Below are 26,386 nucleotides of genomic sequence, written 5' to 3' on the forward strand. Positions count from 1 at the left end.
AAATCAATATGGCGACTTATGCTGAATGCTCATTGGTTCATTGCTCTTATGTTGTGCTTACGTTATGTTATGCATTTCATGTGCGATAGACTTTATACTACGCTTGGGTTCTGTTATGCATTTCATGTACGAGGCCCTTAAAGGGCCTCGCACATGAAATGCATAACATAACATAAGCACAACATAAGATCGACGGACCAATGAAAATGTAATGTAAATTAATATGACGACTTTATACTGGATGCTCATTGGCCCATCGGTCTTATGTTGTACTTATGTTATGTTATGCACTTCATGTGTGAGCCCCTTAAGTGCCTCGCACATGAAATGCATAACATAACATAAGCACAACATAAGATCGACGGACCAATGAAAATGTTATATAAATCAATATGGCGACTTTATGCTGAATGCTCATTGGCCCATTGGTCTTATGTTGTGCTTATGTAATGTTATGCATTTTATGTGCGAGGCCCTTTAAGGCCGCAGCACAGACTTTTGCATAGTTGCATAACCGTATGCATAAGGAATTGATTGGTCCATGATCCATTAGCACATGCCTAAGGAAACGACTAATCAATTTCTTTATGCAGCTATGCAAAAGTCTGTGCTGCGGCTTTTAAAACCCACTGCACTCGAAAGCGCTATAATATGCAAAAATGTTTGTATCTCAGAAATGATTGAGTTTTTGACTTATGTTTATTAAGATTTTTTTATTCAGTGTGGTGTATACTATCATATAAATGTTGAATGGTTTTTTTTAACACACTGAATATGACTAGAAATTAAATATTGTTAGAAAAAAAACTCAATGCACTTTCGAATAGGATGTAACGTCGATTAGCGACAGTAGCTGCATTGGTTGCAGTGCCTGCGATGCAACGTTGCGATGTGGCGATTGGCAGCAGTGTCGATGAACGGGAGTTGTGTAGAATCGTGAACGGGACGAGCACGGGCACGCTGGGCACGTCGACGAGGTGACCGACGAGGAGTCGAAGAAGAGAAAAGGATCGAGCGATTCTCGAGTGTTTCGAGCGGATCTCGCGTGCGCGGCAAAGCGTGAGACGACCGAAAGAAAAAGGGAAAAAAACGAAGAGCAGTGAGGTCACCGTGGGACTCGCGTTCAAGTGTGTGTACGTATACACGCTGTGAAGGCACAATATACAACACGCGGTAGACTCGTAGAAAAAACGGCGGAGCGAATCGAATGGCAGGGATGACGATGTTTGTTGTCACTCGCGACGGGACGTCGGTTTGAATCGTGGCCTTGTCGATTCGGCCAGTTCGGCACCGATCGCCTCGCGAGCACCGTACGATTCTTTCACGACCACGAGCGTGCCGCCAGTTTTATTACGTGTTGCACGATCATGTTCCGGACGAAATGGTAAAGCGTTCAGTCGTCTTTCGATCGCCACATAATCCGCCCCTCTCCTCCCTCGCGACAGATCGTCCTTCCACCGGCTCGCTCGCTGGTTCGCACAGAGCACGGATGAATCTTTGATTTCTGCTTTTAGCAAGGAGCACGATCACTCATCGTCCTACAAGTTCCTGCAAATGGAGCACAACCACAAGAACTTGGATTGCTACTTCTTCTACTATTCCACGTGTAAGAAGGTAAGGACCCTTTGCGACTCCTTCTCCACCAGTCGTGTCAGTCATCTCCAGATGATTCTGTTTGACGTTACTTCGAAAGTGTGCGACGTGATCGTTCCATATTGTTCGGGAATTCATGAGCCTCGTGAAGGTTAGGTCGGCCATCTTGATGCCATGTTGACAAGAATTTTTCACGAAAGTTTAAATATAAATGATGCGGGTCAATTCGCTTTTGGATTTTGACTAAATTCAGATGGGTCTTCTTATCCATGCAATTACACTTATCTATACTACTTAATATTGTCCTGTATTATAATTTTATTTACTACGTAAATGTGTTTAATAGCTTTCAAATATTATATCCTGCTTATATTCTATAAAATTTTTTACTTTAACTTGTAGCTTATATCTATTTTAATAAAATTGAATAAAAACATTTTTTTTATATTATACTTGTAAGTCATGTACAATGAATGAACAATTTATATATTTTCTGAAATGTTTGATAGTATAAATGCTATTTTGTTTAATCACACTTGCAGTATTGACAATGTGATTTGGCACTGCAAGTCTACATGATTATAAATTATGATATTTATTTGAACAAGTTATTGAATTTATATTTTTATTCTCAGGGTATCTTTTGCCCATACAGACATGAACCATCTGCTCTGGGATGTGAAACAATGTGCACATACTGGCAGCAGGGAAATTGCCTTAATGAGCATTGTAATTTCAGACATATGGAGCTAAAGGTAAATATCCTTAATCTTTACATTTAGTCTATAATTTTTCAATTAACTTAGAAACTCCTTAGTTTATATGGCACATATGGGATGATGGAATCAATTCAACTTGGAACCCATTAATTATTAGTAAATAGTTCTCATCCAAACCATATATTATTTCCCTAAAAAAACTAGTATTTGTTTTTGTTTAGAATAAAAGTAAACTGGCTTGTGTCAAATCCTGGGCATGTGGAATAATCCAATTGGATTACTCGATTATTTCTTAAATTTCTATTTCCTTTTCTACATACAGAAAAATGTCATTTTTCTGCGAAGAAAAATAATTACTAAATTTTCTTTTCCTTTAGTTTTCTTCTATTAAGTAGCAATTACTTTTGCAAAGGATATTTTCTTAACAATAATTTTAAATTCATATTTACTTGAAACGAGTAATATTTACTTAAAATAAACTTCTACATACAGATAGACAAATATAAATTTGAATTAAATAAATATTACTTATTTTAAATAGTTTATAAGTACATAATCTGCAAATATATCATATGTTCATCAGATTTTTAAAATATATTCCAAATTCTTGTAATTTATTACTTTAATTAAAAATATTAAGTGTAAACAAAAATTTAATTTACTTATTTTGATTTTTTTTAAATAAAATTTTATAATATTTTTTGAATGAGTTCTTTTTGTTCAATGTATAATAATAAATTTTTCTAAAATTGTGAAGAATATATTTTAAAACAATATTCAAGAAAATAGTTCTTACCCAAAACCATACATTATTTTCCTAAAAAATCAATAATCTTTGTTAAATCGTTACGAGAAGAAAAAAGAAATAAATTGAATAAACGCTTTTCTTAGCAATAAAATTGATACTTTTCTTAGTGTAGAGAAAACTGAACAATTCTAATCGGAATATATTCTGGGTAACTCCATAATACATGCCTTGTCATACTGAAAGAACATTCTTGTTTGAAAATATTTTTACATTTAAAATGTTAAGTATTGAAATTATATTGAATAATATTATAAATAGACGTAATTCTTTAACAAAGATACAATTACATTTTGTATCAAGGGAGTTTCAAAAGAAACATATTTTCATTATTTAACTCAAGTACTGATAAATTCAAGTACTGAGAGGATAAAAACAAAACAAAACACTATATCTGTCTCATTTTTGTTTTTGAGCAACCTCAGTAAAATTATCACTATTTTTTCCTCAGTATTTAAAAGTTAATAGTGTTCATTAATTAAGAGGAAAAATTTTCAGATAGAAAATAATATTTTTAAACCTAGAATTAGAAATTTTTAATATTATTATCAAAATATATTGTGTTTTTAGATTATGATTACAATATTGAAATAAAAATATTTAAAAAAAAATTTTTTTTTTTTTTTTAAGCATAACACCAAATTTGGCTAATTTTTTGGACTTCGAATTTCAAACTCTTTTTTTATGCCAAATAGTATTATAAAATAGAACATTAATTGCAAAGAAATTTTAAGATGAGCAGAAGCGCGGTTTCGGAGATATAAAGGATTGAAAATGATGGTTTCTCATAACACAAGACGCCGTTTTTAGATTTCTTTTCTGTTGTTTGAATAAAAGTCACCATTTTCCATGTATTTTTGCGCGCTGAATACAAATCTGGTAAGCAAATTGCTTTATCATGTAAGATTTCTTAGAAGTGTCAAAAATGATCACTTTTACTTCACCAGGACGTTAAAAGTTTGAAATTTGAGAAAGAAATGGGCCAAAAAGCAGGTCTTTTTGGTGTGCTTCTTTAACACTTATTAGTTCTCTAGTAAGGATTAAGATTATCAAATTCCTTAAAAATACAGGCTGAAGTCAAAGTCCGTTTTTATATTAAGGGGTAACGCCACTCTAAAACACGAAAAAAAAGCTGAATTTTGATAATTTTTTTTTAAAACAAAAAAACAGACGCATTGAAATCCAGGACTTTACTAGTTATATATTTAAGTATATGAAAATTTTTTTTTTTAATTTTAAAGTAAAAAATGGCGGTGCTAGAGTTCATAACTACAGATATCATTTTTGAAAAGCGTCGCACGGGCGGATTTTTCTACGCACCGGTTTCTTCTACAATTTTTGACCCGGAACAAGAAACCAAAAAATTTTAAAATCTAGATATGATTAGCTAGAGAAGTACGTACAAAAATTAAAAAAAATTTTTTTTTTCTAAAAATGGTGCGAGTTTAAAAAAAGGTTGTTTTTAGGTTTGTTTTTAGGGAAAAAATTGCATGAAAAATTGTTTATAAAATAAAAAGTTTGCAATAAAATTAAAAATCCGTACGTACTTTTCTGAGAAATGTTATCCTGAAGCTACAGTTAAAATTTCAAGTAATTCCATAAAGATCTGTTAAAGTTATAAATCTACCCGATTTGAAAAATGCAGTTTCGAGAAAAACGCATTTAAAGTTTGATTAGTGTTCAGAGAAAGAAATTTTCAATTTACCTTTAGTCTGCGATGCCAGCATTATACATTTGGCCTTCTATGTTAAAAATCTTCTTTTCTTTCTTTCTGGTCGATGTAATTGTAAGTCGAGCTTCTTTTGCAGCATCAGTAAGTAAGTGAGCGTTCCGAAAATTTGATGCGGCGCTCGTTGGCCTTCATACAAAAATTTAGCTCAGTATCTAATAATCGCATGAAAAGAATGATTCTACGATTTATTTTATATCCCTTATCAATCAATGGGCAATTATTAATGTAGGTTTCATCACAATTTTCACAAAAAACGACGATTTTAAAACCTAAACCACGCATATACCATTTTTTATGAATTTCACTCTTGATTTGCACATTCTACACACACAACATCCGAAATGGCTAACAAAACAGTTGTTAAGTTTAATATGCGATAACTGTACGTAGGGTTAATGTTTACGTCACTGTATCGTCAGATATTTTTAGTTTTTTAGCAGATGTACTGGCAAAATCTCTTTTATAGAGTCTTAGAAACTTTTCCTCCCTATAAAACTATTTGTACCTTATTTCTGAGACCTTAAAGCATATTTTAAGCAAAAAAATCGATTTTTTGAAAATTCTAAAGTGGCGTTATCTCTTAAGTCATCAGCCAATCAGAAAGCTTTTTAAGACGGTCTTCAAATAAGAATAGATTATGAATAACGGTTTAAATTATATATAAACAAGATTATCATTATTTCATAATATAATTTTCTTGCTTATATATAAAACGATGATTGTTAATTAGATTAATTTTATTTTGGTAATATTTGTGATAAAAGAGAAGGCGGTAATATAGCACCCATTTTTAATTTATTAAATAATTTTATTAATAATTAACATTTTATATTGAAACTTGCACGATTATATTTTTTAAAGTGCTCTAACAGATTTTAGACTTAAAATAATGAAATATTTGTTATTTAGGACGTAATTTATAAAAATTTAACGCATTACATAATTGGTGAAAGAAAAAGTCATGGTAATAAGGCTAGTCCAAAAATAAATTTTAAAAATTGGTTAAGTTTAGAAAACACAGTATTTTGTCACAAAATAATATATTTTTAATTTTTTATTGTTTAGAATTTTCTTTTGTTCAGAAATATTAGAGATATCAATATTTAACATTAAACAACAAGAATCAAATAGTATCTTTAATATTTCTGAACACAGCCTTCTAGAACGACAACCGAAGAAATATTGATATGAAAATTTTATTTATTATTATTTTGTATGGCTTGCCTGCATGGCTAAAGCCATACCAACAAAATGTTATTGAACTCGACATGATGTACAGCCAAATAAAAAGTTAAATAAAAAAAAAGACACTCGAGTTTACATACATTTGTGTGATAATACACTCAAGCTTACAAACAATTAGAAATTATATGTAATTAAGTGCTAAAATGTATCTTAAAAAAGTTCAGAAATGCTCAAAAATAAAAATACGTTATAACAATTATCAGCTATTATGTATTGGCATATTAGCACTACTAACAATAAGAAACAGTAGGATACTAAATGAATAATTCAATAAGCAATTGCTACAATTTGTACCTAATAACAGAGATAATAAGGATAACCATAATATTTCATTTTCTACTATGCATATATATATATAATGAGATATATATAATGAATGATATATATATATATATATATATATATATATATATATATATATATATATATATATAATGAAAATGAGATATAGCTATCCTTATTATCTATTTATCTACCTATCTACCTATCTATCTATCTATCTATCTATCTATCTATCTATCTATCTATCTATCTATCTATTTATCTATAATGCATAATTACTATACTTTATTGATAAAACAAGCATGTTCTTTCTTATTATATAAGTACGTAATATCTTCGATATTTTGTCTCTTGGCGTGCATATCCTAAAATATTTATTATCTAGTTTTTTTAGACAAAATTTTTGTTGACCTCTGGTTTAAAGGATAGATTAGCAAGAGCAGATAAATAAATATTTATTTGATAAAGTTATTATATGGTATAAACATCTGTTTCTCATACATTCTCTAAATTTTTGACTGGTTTGTGATAATTCATATAAAATTTATATAATGCGATGAATTTACTGTATTGTAAAAACATATGTGCTTATCGGCTTGCATTAACTTTTATATCCTCCTTTAAATTATGTATTTCTTTATACATGAAAAATAGTATTCTGCTATTGCGTAACATTTTTGATTGCATCATTGTGGAGAGAGATTAATGGATTGTCATTTGTCTTTCTTTTTAATGGCATAAAAAGAAATTGCTATTAATTTTTCCTTGATATTTGAAACACTTATTTTGTATGATTATTAACTCTCAAACCCTAAATAAGGGGGTCAGAGAGACTCCATAGTTTCGACTATGTGAAAACGGAATGAGATAGGAGGTTCGAACCAGGGATAAAAAAAGTTTGAAATCTTTTTTGATTGATATGGTTAATCAATTTTATTGATCAATTAGAATTTGAACGGTACGGCAGCAAAGTTTTTTTGGAGTATGTAAGTCTATCATTATGTGTGTGAATTTTTTCGTTAGTAATCTTATATAAAAAACGGGACAAAATACGTTTGAATTATACGTTTGAGGTCCATTCGCTTATGTGACTCGCATATACTCTGTCTAAAGTTAGAATACTATACACAATGTAACAAAACTGACGATAATAATTTTAATGACAAATTCTTTGGAAGATTTTAAGATAAAGATTCTAATACCAAAATGTCGAGGCTATAACAATTTTCAAATGGGAAGAGTTTAAAGATTACGAATGACAGAGCTAAAATTTCGCGCGTTCAGGAATGGCAGTTTGCTCAAGGCGCGGTAGATCGAATATCTTTAATAATAATGAAATTATTGTATAAATACGTAATGAGAGTTTTATTAAGGAATTAATTCTGTTTATTTATAACAAATTTAATATAAAATTAGATAAATAATATCTGCACATAATAGTTTAATAATTATGTCAATGTTGATGTGATTAATATCAAAATTGTCAAAATGACAATTATTATCGTTTCTTTGGTTTATACGATAAAAGTTTTCATGTAAGATTGGCTTACAATCATTTTTTATTTTTATTAGAGATTGGATAATAATGTAGGTAGAATATGCACATACCGAATTACATTAACCTGCGAAAATAAACATTTTTTCTATGGAGACTAATTGTAAATGATTTTTATAGACTTTTGCATGCTGAACACGAATTCTTTGTCCAAATTTGACTATCGTTACAATTTTGAGAAAAATAACATCAAAGAGGTAAAAAATGGTGTTGTGGTGTTATAGTATCTCCAATAAAATTTTTCTCTAATTTTCGTTAACGTTATATGAAAGTATAAACTTTTAGCTTTAAAAACATGTAAAACCATTAATATGAAATTATTAATAGAATTTGGATATCATGTTACAAAAAGGACAATGATTTTTGGCGCGTACATTTTTTCTTCTATTTATACCTGGAAAACGAAAGATCGCAGCGAAATATAACAAAATGCATTTTAAAATTAAAAGTTTATACTTTTATACAGCGTTAATTAAATTTAGAAAAAAATTTTGCTGCGAGTACTATAACATAAAACCCCTCAAAATCATCGTTTTTTTATCTCTTTGTTATTTTTCTCAAAATTATAACATGATAGCCAAGTTTCGTGTTCAGCATGCAAAATTGTCTATAAAAATAACTTGCAATTAATCTCGTTGTATCTGCAGGAAAAAATTCTTACTTTTGTAGGTTAATGTAATCAGTATGTGCATATTCTATCTACATTAATATGAATTGATTAATTTTTAATTATGATTTTTTAAAGGAAAAGTGAATTTTTGAATAATTATTTATTTTTGCTTAATGGTTGTTTCTTTATAACTTCATAATAAATTATTTCTCGGTAATGGCGATTGTACAGTCATACTTCTGAGATTCTAAACTTTTATTTGAAAACAAAGATTGTTGAAAAATATTCATTGGAACCAAAGTTGTAGCGTCTCAATGTTGAAAAAGTCTCCCATACCTGAAAATGTGTTTACGTATTTTATGGGATCAGTGTGTATAAGAGTTAAAAATTATACCCTACAATATGAATCTGTAGTTTTGTTAACAAAATAGGTGCTTTGTTATCTTTTTTATTTGCTGTATCAAGTAATTGCCCTCTTTGATTAAATGAATGAATACAAGCAGTTACTAGTTATGTAAAGATTAAAATGATGTATGCCACAATAATATATTTAGTCAAAATTATGAAATTATTTTTATCACAAGAATTAAGTTTCAACTGTTTTTATTTGCAGAAAAATCGTAAGTCAATTCCTTGTTATTGGGAAACACAACCTGGAGGATGCAGAAAGCCACATTGTCCATTTATGCATGCGAGTCCACGCACTATTTCTAGTGACCCTATTAATCCTGTGAAGACCACAGAAGTGACAACAAAATCTCCGAATCAAGAGTGGCTCAACCGTCAAGGTAGGTATTGTTTTATTACAGCTAAACCTTGATTAATATTAGATTAATAACAATTGGTGATTATTTACTTAAATATAATTTTGATTTTAAAATTTTGTTTAATATAAAAATTTGTGAATTGTAGTTATTTGTGAATTATTTTTATCTTAAAATTTAAAATTTAAATGTAATTATATATAAATATAACGTTATAATGATTTTATTTATAATTTTACTTAATTCTAATAATGGAGATTAAAGATAATTCTACTTATTTAAAATTAATGACAAGCAGGATTGTATAAAATATTTTGTTTAAATTAAATTAAATTGAAGTTAATGGCTTATAAAATTAAATTACGTTAAGAGTTGCATAAACAAGAAATTCAGTTAAAAGTTAAGGTTAAATTAAGTTGAGAAAGTCATATTTGAAAAGTATATTAAATTAAAATGTAATTTAAAAAAATTATATTATTAATGTTTATTTTCAATAAAAAAATATAAATAATTACAATATATATCAAATAAATTTTAAATTGTAACAATAGAAGTTAAGGTTTATTAAGATTCAAAATTAGCGCATGATTCGGTAGAGCACAATAATATAATTAAATTGCTCGTGAATGTGAGATTTTATTAGTAATATAAATTAAACGATTCTTATTACCGATAACAAAAAAACTTCGATATAGTTTACAAAAACCGCAATCGTAAACGTTTTGACTCCTCTATTGAGTCATCTTCAGTGCATTAATGTCGTAACGATAATCTGTCTTAGAACGCTCCTACATCTTGGTACGACATTAATGCACTGAAAATGAGGAGTTAAAACGTTTACGATTGCGGTTTTTGTAAACTGTATCGAAGTTTTTTGTTATTTGTGACAAGAATTGTTTAATATATACAACTAATAAAATCTAGCACACACAGCGCGGCTTAATTATATTATTGTGCTCGAATTATTTGTTAATTTTGAAATAAATTTTATATTTTATATGCAAATCAAGTGTTATATGAAATAAAAAATATTGGGCTTTTATATGGGAATATTTTTTTACATTTTGTTATTTTACATGGATAAATTTTTAACTTAGGAAAAAACTTAATAAGTTAAAGTTTGTGTTTAAAAAATGATTATTTGAAGTTGAAAATTAATTTAAGCTAACTATTGAATTAAAAGTGGTAATTGTGCACTATAGGGGACGCAGCTCCAATTATGTTAACCTTGACATAGGTTATAAAGGCAAGGATACTGAACAACTTTTCTTTATAAATTAATTGGCGCTCTCCTACAGATTTTAAGATATACTTAGAGAAAGAAAAAACAGTTTTTCTTAATTATTTCAGAAAATATTTATTTTACAAAAAAATGTGTCAAACAAAAAATGAAGCTTGTGATAAGCTCTACAAATAAGGTTCTATACATATTTTACCTAACTCCAATACTATAGAAGTTATAATCAAAAAACCATTTAAAAAAAACTGACAAATTCAAATTTTCACATGTACAGAGAACACGTGGGCGGCGGAGGGGCTCCCTCTGCATCCCCTCCTCGAATTTTTTCTAATCTAACCCACCCCGTCTCAGTCGGTCTACTAACGACGAGGTGGCTGCGGGAGGGAGTGGGCCATAATTTTAAATCTAATATCGCAACGTGGTCAATTGAATATCCTTGGCCAAATTATAACTAAAATAGGATTAGGTTAGGCTAGAAAAATACGGGGAGGAGATGTAGGGGAAGGGCGGAGCCCCATCTACATTTCACGCAAAATTACTCAAAATAAAAACAAAATTATTTTAAAAGTTTTTCTAGTATAACAACTACAGTATTGAAGTTAAGTAAAATATGTATATAACCTTTTTTATAGAGCTTATTAGGAGCTTCATTTTTTGTTTGATACATTATTTGTAAAATAAATATTTTCTGAAATAATTAAGAAAAACTGGTTTTTCTTTCTCTAAGTTCTCGAAAACTAGATGAGAGCGCCAATTAATTTATAAGGAAAAGTTGTTCAGTATCCTTGCCTCTATAACATGTATCAAAGTCAAATAATTGGAGCTGGGTTCTCTATAGTGCACAATTACCAAATATACAATGACATAAATGGGCTATGATAAATATGATAACAAGGAAATGAATATTACGTATATGATAATATCATGCGTATAGACAAGTATGTTTATATTTTTTTATTTTATAAAGATGATCCAAAATATGATGGCAGCAGTACTACTGAGTCGGACCAAGGTAGAGGAAACAGCGAGGCTGGTAGTTTTATCGGCAGTCCCGCCGTCGATCCTCTCATCGTTAAATTCGAAGAAGGTATGAGGCTTTACTAGCCCCCCCGTCCATCTTTCAACGTACATTATCTTACGTCAGCTACTCTCTCTCTACCGCCTAGCTTGCAAACGAATATGAATCTCCCAAACGCGCTCAGTATTCCGAAGAGTTTGACAATCCCTAATAATCCCAATAGTCTCAACATTTCCGGTAACATCAGCGTCGCAAATAATCTAAACGTCCCGCCAGCGAGCTCGCAAACCTCTCCCTGTCATCATACGTTATCGTATCCACACCAACAAAATCTACACTCTCACTCCCCTGGACAGTCTCTGTCGTCGTTGCAAAATCAACAGAGCTCCCCTCTCCTCCAACAATCACCGTACACGCCGATTCATACGCAGCAAACCCCACAACCTCAGACTTCCCGGTTCCCCTTTCCATTCCTCGGTATAACGTCGTACAGGAGATTTTAAAATCGACGAGAATTGTTATAGTTTTTGTAATGACGTATGTATGATTTTCCTCGTCCTTTAATCGGTAACAGAAATATACTTTCGAAGAAATTCACGACAATGGATAAAATTTTTCAAGTTTCTTATAATTTAATCATTTCCATTGAGTCATGCGTGCAGCTAAGATTTAAATTTATAAAAAGAAAGAGATGAATTACTATGAAAGTATCGATCTGTTTAAAGAATTATAAAATAATTTATTATAATTCTGTATAATTTTCTGGTATCAAAAGATGTGTAACAAAATTCTTTGTGTCGATCTTATATATAATATTTAATTTACAGTGCTAGTGCATTCTCGATATACTCTTTAACTTTTGCTTCATAACGCCATTAGAGCGACCAATGCAAAAAATATTCACACATACGTCAATATTGTGAACTGTAAACATAACTTGATTCTATTACATTGGTTGTTCTTACTAAAATGGTAATTTACATTCGTGCGACTTACCATACATGTGCTCATTTACATTCGATATTCGTGTGTTGTCACGGGAAAAAGGGATAACATGCAATATTTACAAATCCAATTGATACTTTTTAACCCCTTAGGTACGGATTTACAGAAACAAGTGCATGACGAGTCTCAGTCGTCAAATGTACCCAAGGGGTTAAGAATTGGCATTTATCAATTATTTTACGTATAATCATTGAAGCACACTCGCGCAGTCGATCTTATCGATATATCTTGTACTCGTGTTACCACGAAAAATTTAGTAGTGACTATCAATTTTTGCAGGGGCTGCTATATCTAAACTTTGCCTAAATTAGCCCTCTAATCGCCTATGGCTATCTTTCTCCGGCTGCGGTGCGATCGGGCTCGAATTACCAGAATGGTCTAAGTTAAGAAAAACGAAGTTCAAGTGTCTCCGTCAATACGACGTCAAATGCTGTAAGATCGCGAAAGCAAGAGTGCCAGACGAAGAAGAAGATAGCTATGGGTCTCCGCTTTACTACACACGCACACACAAACTTTTTGCATTCACACAGATCCTGCTCTTAGTTTGCGAAATGCTGGAATTTAAATGTTAATCGAGTATTAATAACACGTCGAGTTAACTCTATTCATTTTAAGTTTGCGTCTTTGACGAGAGAGATTTTTGTCAGCATTTAGCAAGGGAGTCTTATTATTTTAAATATCACTTCCAGATGCGAACTTGCATCATATCCTTGACGTGACCGATCGAAGGAATTGTATGTATAATAGTATAAATCAGACTAGTTTCAACATGTTTACATCTGTTCTATTAGAGAAGGAAAAAAGAAAGGAATTTGTGCATTGTTCATCGATCACGTTTTGGGCTGAAATAAGTGCAATGGCGAATAGTGAAAGAATAATTGAAATATTTATATCTGAACCAATCAACGCATATATGCTTTCTTTGTTGTCGCATTATTATGTGTGAGATTGTAGAAGAAAAAAAGGAAGAGGACGGCGAAAGAAAGATAATGAAAGAGAGGGAGAGATTGGGAGAGAATGAATGAGTGACTGACTAGTAAAAGGGTGTAGGGGAAAAAGGAGAAAGAAGTTTAATGAACCATATAGTAGAATATTCGCGCGCGAATCCGTGTTTGAGATTTAACAAATTTCAACAGCGTCCTTAGCCTTGTGTTTTACGCGTGTACGAGTAATAATGCCTTCATATGTTTTGGCTTCTCACGTGAATTAGAGAATTTCGGGACGACAAAAATGAGATAACGTGATATCGCGCTTCACACAGAGCCTCTATGCCCGCGCCGTCTGGCGATAATTACGCAAATTTTCGTAGATCACAATAATTCCCGTTGTGCACTCACGGGGAGATTAAAAGAAAATTGAAGGAGATAATAAAGTGCAGGTTTGAAACTGTATAAGTCGAGTGTGATTCTTTGACGCTCTAAGAAAAAAACAAAAAAAAACAAAAAAAGAAATGTTCTACAATTCGGCTTAAAAGCTTGCTTTCTACGTGATAATGTTAAACGCGTGATCGTTTATCATATATCGAATAAGAATACACATTTGTCAGGAATATACATATACTGATTCACATTTTACGAGTTTCTGTATGATAATAGGATATTAATTTTTAATTGAGGCGCTGACAACGAAAGCTAGATACGTAACAGCTTATAAAAAGGTTCTAGTTAAGTGCTGACGACGATATTGTAGCGAGGAGACTCAATATAAACTTTAGCTTTTATTTTTATTAAGAATATGTTTTTTTTTGTGTGTTTTCAGCGCCTCAATTGTTCAGATATATCGCGCATTTGATATTGCGGGCCTGCTGGGTCAGCATGAGGTTTAAAAAAGAAAGAAAATTACTCTTATTCATCATGTTATTTATCTATTATTGATCTTGCACCGATGAAAAATTTTATAATCGAGTAAAGTACAGTGCGGTATAAGACACGATGTGTCGGTCTTTTACAATTGTAATAAATAGCGTCACAGCCAAACGAAAGAAGGAGGGAAAGACGCAAAAAGACAGTTGAGGTGAAATAACGTAAATTATTTAGAGCGGAGGCCTTTTACCGGGTTTCCGATAGCGATTTTTTTTTCTTTTCAAGTCAACGAGGCATATGATAACACGACAGGCTAAATGATATAAGAGGCCAGCGTCCTATCGTTATAAAACACGTGGTAAGAGAGAGGGGAGAAAAATTATAAGATATTATGACAAATTTTTGAGATAATTGAGTTGAGTGTGAGCGTGTAATGGGAAACAATCGGTTTGAGTGAGAGCATGCGATAGAAAGTGAGAGAAAAAAAGAGAGAAAATGAGTGGGAGAGAAAGGGAGAGAGAAAGCGAGCGAGACTGAGAAAAGGGAGAAAAAGAGAGACCTCAAATCGAACGCGTACACATCACACATAGCGCGTATCTCCGCGCGAAATATGCGATATGCAGATAGGAAACTAATAATTTTTCTTATGCAGCATAGAATGTTTTACACATATATATTATATATTTAACTGCTATAACAGGGATATATATTTATGATCGAGATTGTTGGTCGATGTAGGGTCGCGTAGGCCCATTCTTTCTCTTGGAATACTCGCGCGCGATCGGCACCCACTCGTTGCATTTCCCCGCGCGAAATCGCGCGTATCTCGGGTGGCAAGGATTTTGTGCCTTCAACCGTACGGAGTCGCCGGTCCATGCTTTTGTGTTCGTGAAATATCAGGGTTCTCACTGACGTCCGCGTCTTTTTTTTTTTACGCAGGCAAAGCGCACGAAATGCTGGACGATTGTCCGCAGACATATTTGCACGTTTGCGCCTCTACGATCGGAAAAGGGAGGGAAAGACTCGCGAGTCTTCCAAGAAGGGGGGAACGATCGAACTCGATTGCAATGATCTACGAATTATGCGTGCGAAAGAGAGAATCAATAAGACACACAGAACACATGATTGCGCCGCGAGTTTGAGAGACGAGAATAAAGTAGCGACGGGGAGCAATACGAATGTAAGAGCACTAAAAAAAGATTTTAATAATCGTAATCAAGCTTTGGTCAAATAATTTCAATTGAATGCTTGATTATTGTAACTAAATATTTTTAGTAATATCTAGTAATTATATTAATAGTAACCAAACATAATAATAGTAACTAAATGTAAAATGAATTCAAACAGCGGAGTGAGGTTGTTGCATACGTGGTCATCACGGTAATGCATTGAAACGTGATTACTATTCAGCAAATACCGAATATAACATAGATGTAATATCGTATATACATTTGTTATATCTATATTATGTAGCATTACATCTATGTTATATTCGGTGTTTACTGTATTAATATTATTAAGCATTTGCTTATATTAATTGAATATTTAATTGAAATTATTTTACCAAAATTCAGTAACTATCATCTAGACTTGATTATTACCAAACTCTTTCTTTAGTGAAGAGGTGCAGAGAGTGATGGATGAGAGACGGGTTGAACGAGAGAAAGAGAATGCGTCCGATAAACAGCGTGCGTGCGAAAGTGTAAACAGTGCGAACAAAAAAAAGTAACAGTAAAGGATCACAGCGGCGGTCCCTTTCGCTGCCTTTCGGCGAGGGGCTTCGCTCCGCGCGAAGTAGTGTCCCTCGAGGGATGAAATCGTGATCCGCGCGCGGCGGATCCGTTGATTACATTTAGTCTATTCGCAGTTATTAACTATATCGGGAGAACTGCGAAATTGAGGAATCTTTGACGACGGTGCGCAAGCTCCGCTGATCGCCGCAGGGTCTCGCGCAGAGTTGCCATATTGCAGACGAGCAGTCATCCCCTCCACAGCAATATCCTTTTCAGCCAGGGACTAAGCGCCAATACTAGCGACGCTTAGCTCCTGATAATCCTGATGGAGGGAATGTTTGCTTATCTGCAACATGGCAATCTTGATCCCGCGGCACCTGTAAATTTGCTACGTGCGATCGTACGACGGTCCCGACGGGGGCTACGACGCTCGTTGTCTCGCTCGGATGTGAGATGCCTTGCCTCCGTGCATCGCCGTACACGCGGCGGACGCGATTGTGACCAAGCCGGCGATTTGCGCCGGTGATCGATGTAATTTGTGAGTACGAGAATTATTGTTTCTCCTACATGACCGCGCGGTCTGCAGACTCCGTCCCGCGTACGTGCGCTCAAGAAGGCACGTCTTTGTGTCCGAGTTGAAAGACAAAAGAGGATAGATCAGAGAATATTATATACATATATATTACATATTTTATGTGTATATGTGTGTATGTATGTATGTATGTATGTATGTATGTATGTATGTATGTATGTATGTATGTATGTATGTATGTATGTATATATATATACACACACACACACACACACACACACACACACACACACACACACACACACACACACACACACACACACACACATATGTATGTATGTATGTATGTATGTATGGTATGTATGTACGTATGTATATATACACATACATACGTACATATATATATATATATATATATATATATATATATATATATATACATATGTTACACGCGAAGAAGGGAGTCGGTCGCGTGTAACGCGACCATTTCACCCCCATCTATGTTTGTTTTTTGTAAGATCATTGTTTCTAGCGATTTGTTAATTTGATTTCTGTCTACGACGAATCGTAGAGAGCGCAAAGAAGCAGTCGTCGTCGTCATTACAAGTGCGTGTGCGTACTTTGTCTTCGCGACACCGTGGCATTGCCGACGCTCTCGCATTCGACATTTGATGGGAGGGAGACCGTCGCGATCCTAGGGTGGTTCATGGATGAATTTTTTCAATAGTGTAATAGACAATCGCGACAAATTGGAGCGGCTCACAACGATGAGGAATCGCCGGAATGCGGGATGCGTCGGAATGCGATCACGAGTGCGTAAGAGCGAGCCGAGCGAGTGATAGAGCGGCTTTTTCGACCGCTCTTTTCTTCCGATCTTTTCCCTTGTTGTCTTTTCTTCCGCCCTCTCCCAACTTCCCTCTATCGATGACATTCCTCTTGCTTGAAGTCTTAGCGATATAAATAAGAACAATTATTCGTGAATATTTTATATTCCTTTTATCCATTGCCTGCTTTGATTTCTCCCATAGTGTCATCTCCCGACCTCCAGGATCATTCCATCTTGGTTGATCCTTGTGCGCTAATCGAGTCGCGAGATGATTTCTTTTTTTCTCGGCCGCGCGACTGAAGCCCCTCTTCCTTACGTTCTCTTGTTACTTCTTGTTGATTCTCTTTTCGGTTTTTTCCCTTTTATTTAATTTTTTTCTTATTTTTTTATCCCTTTTTTTCCCTTCCAACACGTTTTGCTCCCGTGCGCGGCCTTGGTCGCGTCGCGATCAACTACGGACTCGTGTACAGTCGACGTAACGGCCTCGAAGACAGCGTGCCCTCGGTTTCGCGAAGCGCGTCTCCCGGCGCCCCGGTCCGATTCGTTCGGGAAATCGTCGATCTGTCTCGTGGACGAGAAACAGACGTCTGCAGCACGGACGAGACTCTTGGGAACTCGCCGAGAATAATTCGGGGCGCTGCTGGTGAGGAGAATTCGGGATTTAGACGATGACGATGATGATCGTAAGGACATGTCCGCGATCGTCGTTACGTCGACTCGAAACGACAGCGCGAAAACGCGCGTTCTGCTTCTTTTGTCTCAAACGTGAACGATAAAGAGAGAGAGATTTAAAAATAAAAGAAAAAAGGAAGAAACGAAAGAGCCTTTTTTCTTGGCCAATCGTAGGTGGCCGAATGTGGAGGAGGAGAGATTAATTATATGCTAAAGAGTAAGCGATGCGCTATTTAACTATAATGAATTGATGTAAGCGAATGGAAAAAAATCAATACTTTTCATTGAGATGATATCTGAATTTCAATAAACTTGATACCTCGAAACCATCCGGACAATCGACCCGGAGAGCGAGTGGTGTTACCGGTACTATGGCGGTGAGAGAATTCTGCACTGAGAAAAAGTGGTATTTGTGACTAATAATAATTGCATAATAAAATAATTATTTATTAGAAGCTCCATTTTTCTAGTTATTACTGCTATAATGTTGATAAATAATAACTATATGTTTATAGTTCTACCAACTAAGTAACAATTTTATTTTAAATTATGATAATTTTAAATATTAATATAGTAAAATATGGATGGAAAACTAAATATTTCTACATATGAGAATAGAAGACCCATGTTGGTCACAACGGTTCTTGGTGCCAAATAATAATTTTAAATTTGTACAATTTCTAACTTAAACTGTGCGCCGCATATTCGTTAGACTTGAAACACAGTTATGAAGCCGGAATAGTAATATGTGACGCACAGTTCAAGTTGGAAATTGTAAAAATTATTATTTGGCACCAAGAACCGCTGTGACTGATATAGGCCTTTTTTTCTCGTATTTTAATTTCGTCAGTCCTATCGGATATAACGTATTGTTGTTTATTGTTATTTAAATATTTTTATGTAGTAAATACAATCACAACTATAGTGAATCCGACTATTTTTTCAACATTCGTTTACTATTTGCATAGTGATAATAATTAAAAGTTATAATTTAATTATATAGTTTGACAATGAAAATAACTATGGATATTTAAATTATGATAATTGCAACCATTTTTTCACTTAGTCACCGGCATTTATCGGCAATGCTCTTCTCGATGGGGCTTTTTATTTCACTTCTCACCGATTTTCACTAATCGCAGTTCCGTTCGTCTGCCGATTATTTCGGGGGACGCGTTTTACAATTTTCACGAACGTAGCGGGACCGACAGCGAAACCTTTCGCGCATTTTTCTAGATCGAAGGACGACAATCGAGGATACGGACTTGTTATGTAAATCATTGTACAAGTAAGTATTATATCTGTAGCTATGCTCGAAGTGCGAATCAAGTTCGAATGCGTCGACGTTGAGAAATACCATTGTTTCACGCAATCCTGAGGCAGCAGCAACAGCATAAAAAAAAAGTATTGTGAAGACCGGTCTTAAACTGATAGAAGTAAGAATGAAGGAAAGAAAATAGTATTTTGAAAAGGATGTATGTATGGAAGGAGAGACAGAGAGCGCAAGAGCGAGAGAAAAACTATAATCGTCACGGGCCAACCATCGTTCATCAGCTGTACGTAAATGAAAAGGTTTAGATGTTTGTGTATGCGTGTACATAAGGATACTTTATTTTTTTTCTCTTAATTTGCAAGACGCGGGTGATGGCCGCTTTGCAAGACAGAGATAAGAAACGTGACTATACGTGACTATTAGTGCACTAAAAGGTGGATTATCAATCGATATCATGGATAATAAGAATACTGTGAGAGCGTTTCTATTATCGAATACGACTGCGTCAAGAAAAAGAAACTGTTGCGTGAGAATAAAAGCTTGATGTTACTATGAGTCGACCGGATGAATAAAAAATTTGTGGAGATATAAATAAAGATACACGTGATGAGAAATATGAAGTTAAAATCGAGGCAGCCGGAAGAAAGACATAATGGAGATAACGGCTGATGAAGACCAGCCTGAAAATTAGATACGAAGATGAGACGCCATTTGTGAAAGCTTTACCTGACTATTGCTCCAGAGCTTCCTAGGAGCGTGTGCGGGTGAAACGCGGGATTATTATATACAAAATTCAAAAAACACTTGAAAACAATTAACTGCAAGAAAATCCGAAACATAGATCTCAATTTGATTGTTCTAATTTCTGTTTGCACGAAGTAAAATTAAATCCATAATTTCTGGAAAAATCACGAGTCGGATCAGTGATAGATACAGATTGGGACGGTAATCAACAGGTAATTGATGCTGTAAAATATGTGTATACATACATACATACATACATACATACATATATATTTATATATGTATGTATGTATGTATATGTATGTGTATTTATATATATATATATATATATATATACAGAGAGGGGGAGAGAAAGAGAGCGCGTGAAAGGGAGATAAACATAAAGGGAGAGAAAGAGAGAGAGAGAGAGAGTTGCGTGATAATAATCGCTATCCAAGTGACATATTCGTCGAATGTTTGAAATAGTTATTTCACCCATCATTCTTGGTATGTTTTTTTCAGAATCCGATAATGAAAGCGCACCATCACCGGTAAAATCGCAACCCAAGGTACCATATTGCAAGACCTACGAGCAGATGAGACTTGAGGAAATTCAAGCGGAGAGTGCTGCTTATTATTCGTATGAAGCCGGTAATGACGAGGGAGTTTATCAAAGACAAATAGGCAAGACGGCCGGGACTAATCAGTGGATCAGTCCATCCAGAATCAGGAAAAATGAACCAACGAAAGAATTGAGTTTCAAGGTTTTGAGTCTGGAGGAGATTCGACAACGAAAGAAGGAGAAGGAACTGATCGTTAAAGCAATGACGAACACGGCGTCCGTCTCAGAGTCTTCTTTATCAACTGAAGCGAAGAGTTCAAAAAGGCGCTCAATTGAAGAGCAATGCGACAAGGAGAGTGTTAGTCCGCCAAAGAAGTGCAAGGTCAGCTCTGAGTTTGTCAAGAGTAGCGAACCTATTATTAAAGTGCGTCCGGTGAAATTACGAAGATCCCTGAAGAGCGTTTCGAGGGAGACGGAGCTGTGTGGAAGCGCGACTGTAAATAAACATGGGGCGATGGACAGTCAGGACAACCAGACCTCTTGTTGCGAGAGGCGAGAGAGTCACAGTGACGAGACGTCTTGTCGTGAGAGGCTGGAGAGCCAGAGCGACGAATCGATTAATGTCAACAGGAGAGTCGATGTGGAGATCAGACTGTGCGACAGTAGCACGAACGAAGAAAAAACCCAAACGCAACCGGAACAAGCAACAGAAGACAGGAAATCAGTTGCCACATATACGACGGAGGATATTATGAATACAGTGTTGTTGGACGTCAGTCAGCCGTACACGCAAACCGACGAGGAATATCTGAGGCTGGATACGTCGTCCGACGATATTATGCGGGATATCGAAGACTTGCTCAAGTAAAAAAGCATAATTCCTGCGATTTTAAAAGAATGCACGCAAATAAATAGATGCCCAGCGCGCATTTCTTATTTCCACAATGTTTAAAAAGATTTCACATAAAAATATTTGTATACTTAAGTACTCTTGTACAAATGTAGATTATACAAAGTTTACTTATCGCGTGAGAGATTGTATAGTTACAATCTATAGACGATTATTTAGCAAATTACTGATATTGAAGTACATCTTAACTTTAACGGATTATGTTATATTGCGTTATGTCACGTTTGTTTCTATGACCATTGGAAATTGTGCATTAATTTCAATATTTACATTAATCCGCATTTCTGTCTAATTTTTCGCTTTTTTATTTTGTTCATGGAACTCGCGAAAGATTGCAATAATGAGTTATTATAGTACAGATTTATATGACATTCTTCACATATAACCAAAATAAAATTTAGTAATTGGACTGATATGGAGTGAAACGGTTTCTGTTATGCGTTTCGAGAATAGGATATGCATATATGCATGAATGATTTTTTGATTACGTCTATATGTAACAATAAAAGAGCAGAGTATGAATTCAATTTAATGTTTACATTATTTATATATATATATATATATATATATATATATATATATATATATATAATATATACATATCTTCGCGTATGAAAATTTAAGCCGGATTGAGTACGTATCTATTGTACATATATACATGGTTTGTCCTAAGAGTTTCCGGAATGAAATTCTCCAGCGAACCAGAAGGACTAGAGCGATGCGGTTTTCGGCGGAAACAGTGATAAGGGGTCTTAGCTAACGAATGCAATTTGGCTCAGTTGCCTCCGGGCCGTGACAAAGTAGGGATCGCATTTCGCGTGTAGTGTGTTTTGGTGATGCGTCGAGATTCAAGATGCAGCGATACGCAGTCAAATTTTGCGTTAAACTAAAAAAATCGGGCTCTGAGACGATGGGCCTGATTTGGAGAGGAAGCCATGTCTCAGCCAAGCATTTACGAGTGGCAAAAAATGTTCCGGGAGGGCCGAGAAAACATCGACGACAACGAGCGCTCCGGACGTCCGTCAACGTCCCAAACGGACAAAAATGTGGAAAAAGTGCGAAAAATTTTGAATCCTCTGCTATCATTCTTACACTCAGGCATCGATCCCCGTTCAAAACTTCGCACTTTCTCCACATTTTTGTCCGTTTGTAACGTTGACGGACACCCGGAGCGCTCGTTGTCGATGTTTTCTCGGCCTTCTCGGAACATCTTGTGCCACTCGTAAATGCTTGGCTGGGACATGACTTTCTCCCCGAAGGCTTCCCATCGTCTCAGAGCCCGATTTTTTGAGTTTAACGCAAAATTTGATTGCACATCGCTGCTCGATTAACCGTGCTGCATCTTGAATCTCAACGCATCACTTAAACACACTACGCGCGAAATGCGATCCTTACTTTGTTACTGCCCGGAGGCGACTGAGACAAATTGCATTCGTTAGCTAAGACCCTCTACCACCATTCCCATCAAAAACCGCATCGCTCTAGCCCTTCTGGTTCGCTGGAGAATTTTATTCCGGAAACTTTTGGGACAGACCATGTATATATATTTTTTAGTCCGAAAAGCATTTCTTTTTCGTATCAAATTATGATAATTATAATATTGTATAAATATATTATATAAATAATTTATATACATATATATATAATATTATACTTGTAGCAATTTGATATTGTACAACATATAAGTTATAATGATTATAACTTATATAATTATAATCTGAAACTTACAATTGATATTGTTATATAATAATTATGTAAATGAGATATATAACAATATATTATATTATTACATAGAATTATATAATGATATAATGATGTGTACTGTTGCAATTTATACTATTAATTAATATTATTTACTAGTTCAACCCTTGGATTACTCCTACTATTTAACACTCTTTTGTTTGAAACTGTCATATCTTAGTGAAATAATTAAATGTGCGCATTTTTATATAATCTATGCATTAACTGATTTTATTAGCTTATTAATTATAATCAGTTCTATCGTCTTGTGTTGATTTAAATTTATCCATGAGTGTTCTTTCAGAAGAAATCCAGGGTTAAACGTGCCGGCAGATCGCAATGGATGATTTCTAGTGAGGATTTAGAGAATACAACATGTCTTCAAGTGTAAATTAATTATTAAGTTGAAATAAATATACAATTGTTACATTTGCAAGGTAAAACGATGGTTTTTTCGCTTTCTTGCATCCCACTTTCCATTATTTCTTACGAGTGATTCAATTGGACGATAATGCAGGAGAGGGATAAGTACAAATATGAGTATCGGATCGAGAGAGAAAGAGATGAACACGGGAGGAGTTCGGGAAGGAGTTGCGCTTGATTTCTAATGGGAAACCGCATATGATAATTATATTTGATAATTTGGTATTAGATACTGGCTCGCTCTCCGTAGAGATTTTATTTTATTTATAACAGGAAAGCGATTGTGTTATACACGCCATAATCTCGCAAATAAATTCTCCAATTAGAAAACAAGCATTGAGAGAACTCTCGATTAAATGCACACACTATTTATTTAGAACGCATAATCGTACGTTTAACATACCTGGTCTAAGGGAAATCACAATTGGCATGTTCGGTCTTTCTTTCTTTTTTCTCGAACCTTGCACCGAATATAAATTATGAATTGATTTTACCAAGTTATTTAGAGAATTAAAGTCAATTATATATATAATAATTATATGTAATATATAATTTTATATATATATATATTATATATATATATATATATATATATATATATAATTATAATGTATTATATATATAACTGTTGGTATTCTCCTTAGGATGTACACACAATGAACTCACGTTTATTATTTCCTGGCACCCTCGTATGACGAGTATAAATAATAACGTAATACCGACTTAGAAACTATTTTATTTACTCTCTTCCCTTCTACAGAAGTTACACCTATGAAACGTTGCGAATAAAAATTCTTTCCCGCAGGAATCCTCGGGAACGATTCTCTTCCTCTTCAATCTTCGCGCTAATTATTTTTACACGTGTTGCACATTGCCGATGGTTTGTATTCTTTTTCTATTTTTTTCCTTTGTTTCACCGCGTCTCACCTTGCTCGGTTCTATCTATAAAGATGTCTCGGCTCAGAGGTATAATTGTACGAATTAAAAGGAAGTTTACAAAGATGTGCATACGTGGATGATGCTTTGAGAGATTTTTCCCACCTTGCCGATCATTTTACGTATTAATTATGTAATATGAAAACCATGGATTGTCATTGATTGGCGTAATAATATGTCTATCAATGGTTGTGCTCTTATGAATTATATTCTGTTACGACATCGAAATAAAGAGAAGAGGTATGTCTCATCTATACAGCACAGAAGCTTTTTTGCAATATTATTTCAGCAACGTTTCAAAAATATTATGATAAATAATGTCTTGTACTTCTCCCGCGAGCAGTATCACTGCCAATAGATTGACTCGGCAGAGTTCTATTTTTCATAATTAAAAAATTACTCAAGATAGAATATAAAAAACGTAGTATAATAAGATTTTTCATCTATATTTTAATGAAATGATTCTTTGAAGCGACAAGTGCCCAAAATTAAGTTCAAAGACAAAAATAAATAAAATATATTTTAGTAATAAAATTTTTAGTATTTTTGTGTAAAAATTAATTCAGAAAAATATTTTGATATTCTTAGAAGTTATATGTGTTAAAATGTGTTAATTAAGCGCAACTGGAATCCGAAACATTAAAACATATTACATTGTAACACCGCAATACTGCATTGTAATATTTGTAAAGAATTTCTAAAGAAATTTTATTGTTGCTGTAATGTTGTAGAAATATTACAGCGGTCACTGTGGCAACATTTCGTAACGTGTTCGCAATGTTAATCTTACAATAAAATATTTTTGCAATGTTTCTGCAATCTTTCTGTGCTGTATGGATTCACACATTACAATACCAAACACCGTTAGTGAAAGTGCGGGAAAGCCAGCGTTAGTTGTTCGGCTATGATAATGAGGGACATGATCGGGAAAGTGTTCACAATCGCATATCGTGTAGATAATTCGCATATTAATTTTTTTAGCACGGAACACGGGAATTCGATTTGACGGCGATAAGATTCACGATTATACAGAGATTAATCCTCCTGCAAACCCACTGCATCTTGTATTGCAATTACACGAGTACTATATCGTAAATTTATCATCAGTTTACACAAACGGAGTCACAATAGAGCCATTCAAAAGAATCAAGTTCCTTGCCGAAGGTGACAGAACGAATTTTTGAGATCTTCGTATCTCGGATCCTCGTCGGTAAGCGCCAGCGAATTCGCAATGACGTTTTCCCGAAATTTCTCGAAATGATGCATTCGCCTGATAAAAACGAAAAAAAAAAAAAAAAAAAAAACAAGAATAGCGGACGCGAATACGGACAGATCATATTCGTTTCCACGCGGAACTTTGGCTTAAACGGAATACATGGGTACGATAGCACATTTTGATTTACACTATGGAACAGTCGCACGCACGATCGACCCATAACGTGCGGATTTCCGGAGACTGCGCTCCACGACCGCGTGATCGCGTGTTGTTTTCCCGTACACGACACGGACATCGTAAGCTAAGGGAGATAAAGAAGCTCAAGTCTACGGAGACGAAGTCGACATTGACGACCACCACGGTCACTGCAACCTCGGTGACCAGTATTGCGCCGCCATATCGGGTGCTGGTTGACCTGGTACCGCGATCGGCACACTCACGCCAGGTGATATTAGACCTGCAAAAGAATC

The 26,386-nt window shown here is 34.2% G+C and overlaps 2 protein-coding genes across 6 annotated transcripts in view; one reads left to right on the forward strand and one right to left on the reverse strand.

Moving 5' to 3' along the window:
* The first annotated feature begins 1,148 nt into the window (after positions 1 to 1,148).
* LOC105199541 (zinc finger CCCH domain-containing protein 11B) lies at positions 1,149 to 23,784 on the forward strand. The gene is made up of 7 exons (XM_039455069.1): positions 1,149 to 1,384; positions 1,515 to 1,614; positions 2,229 to 2,348; positions 9,155 to 9,329; positions 11,513 to 11,632; positions 20,652 to 21,555; positions 23,646 to 23,784. Exons 1-7 carry the CDS (start codon positions 1,368 to 1,370, stop codon positions 23,686 to 23,688), a joined length of 1,479 nt encoding a protein of 492 aa, XP_039311003.1. The 5' UTR covers positions 1,149 to 1,367; the 3' UTR covers positions 23,689 to 23,784.
* LOC105199542 (paired box protein Pax-6) overlaps positions 23,722 to 26,386 on the reverse strand; it is a 146,255-nt gene continuing 143,590 nt past the window's right edge. For all 5 annotated transcript variants that reach the window (XR_003269194.2, XM_026139003.2, XM_026139001.2 and 2 more), the window contains exon 10: positions 23,722 to 26,373. Coding sequence is in view for 4 of the 5 variants with exons in the window: in XM_026139003.2 (XP_025994788.1) it covers positions 26,279 to 26,373 (95 nt within the window). In the remaining variant the exon portion in view is untranslated. The remainder of the gene's footprint in view (positions 26,374 to 26,386) is intronic.

Source organism: Solenopsis invicta, chromosome 1, assembly GCF_016802725.1.
Source record: "Solenopsis invicta isolate M01_SB chromosome 1, UNIL_Sinv_3.0, whole genome shotgun sequence".
Classification (NCBI taxonomy): domain Eukaryota; kingdom Metazoa; phylum Arthropoda; class Insecta; order Hymenoptera; family Formicidae; genus Solenopsis; species Solenopsis invicta.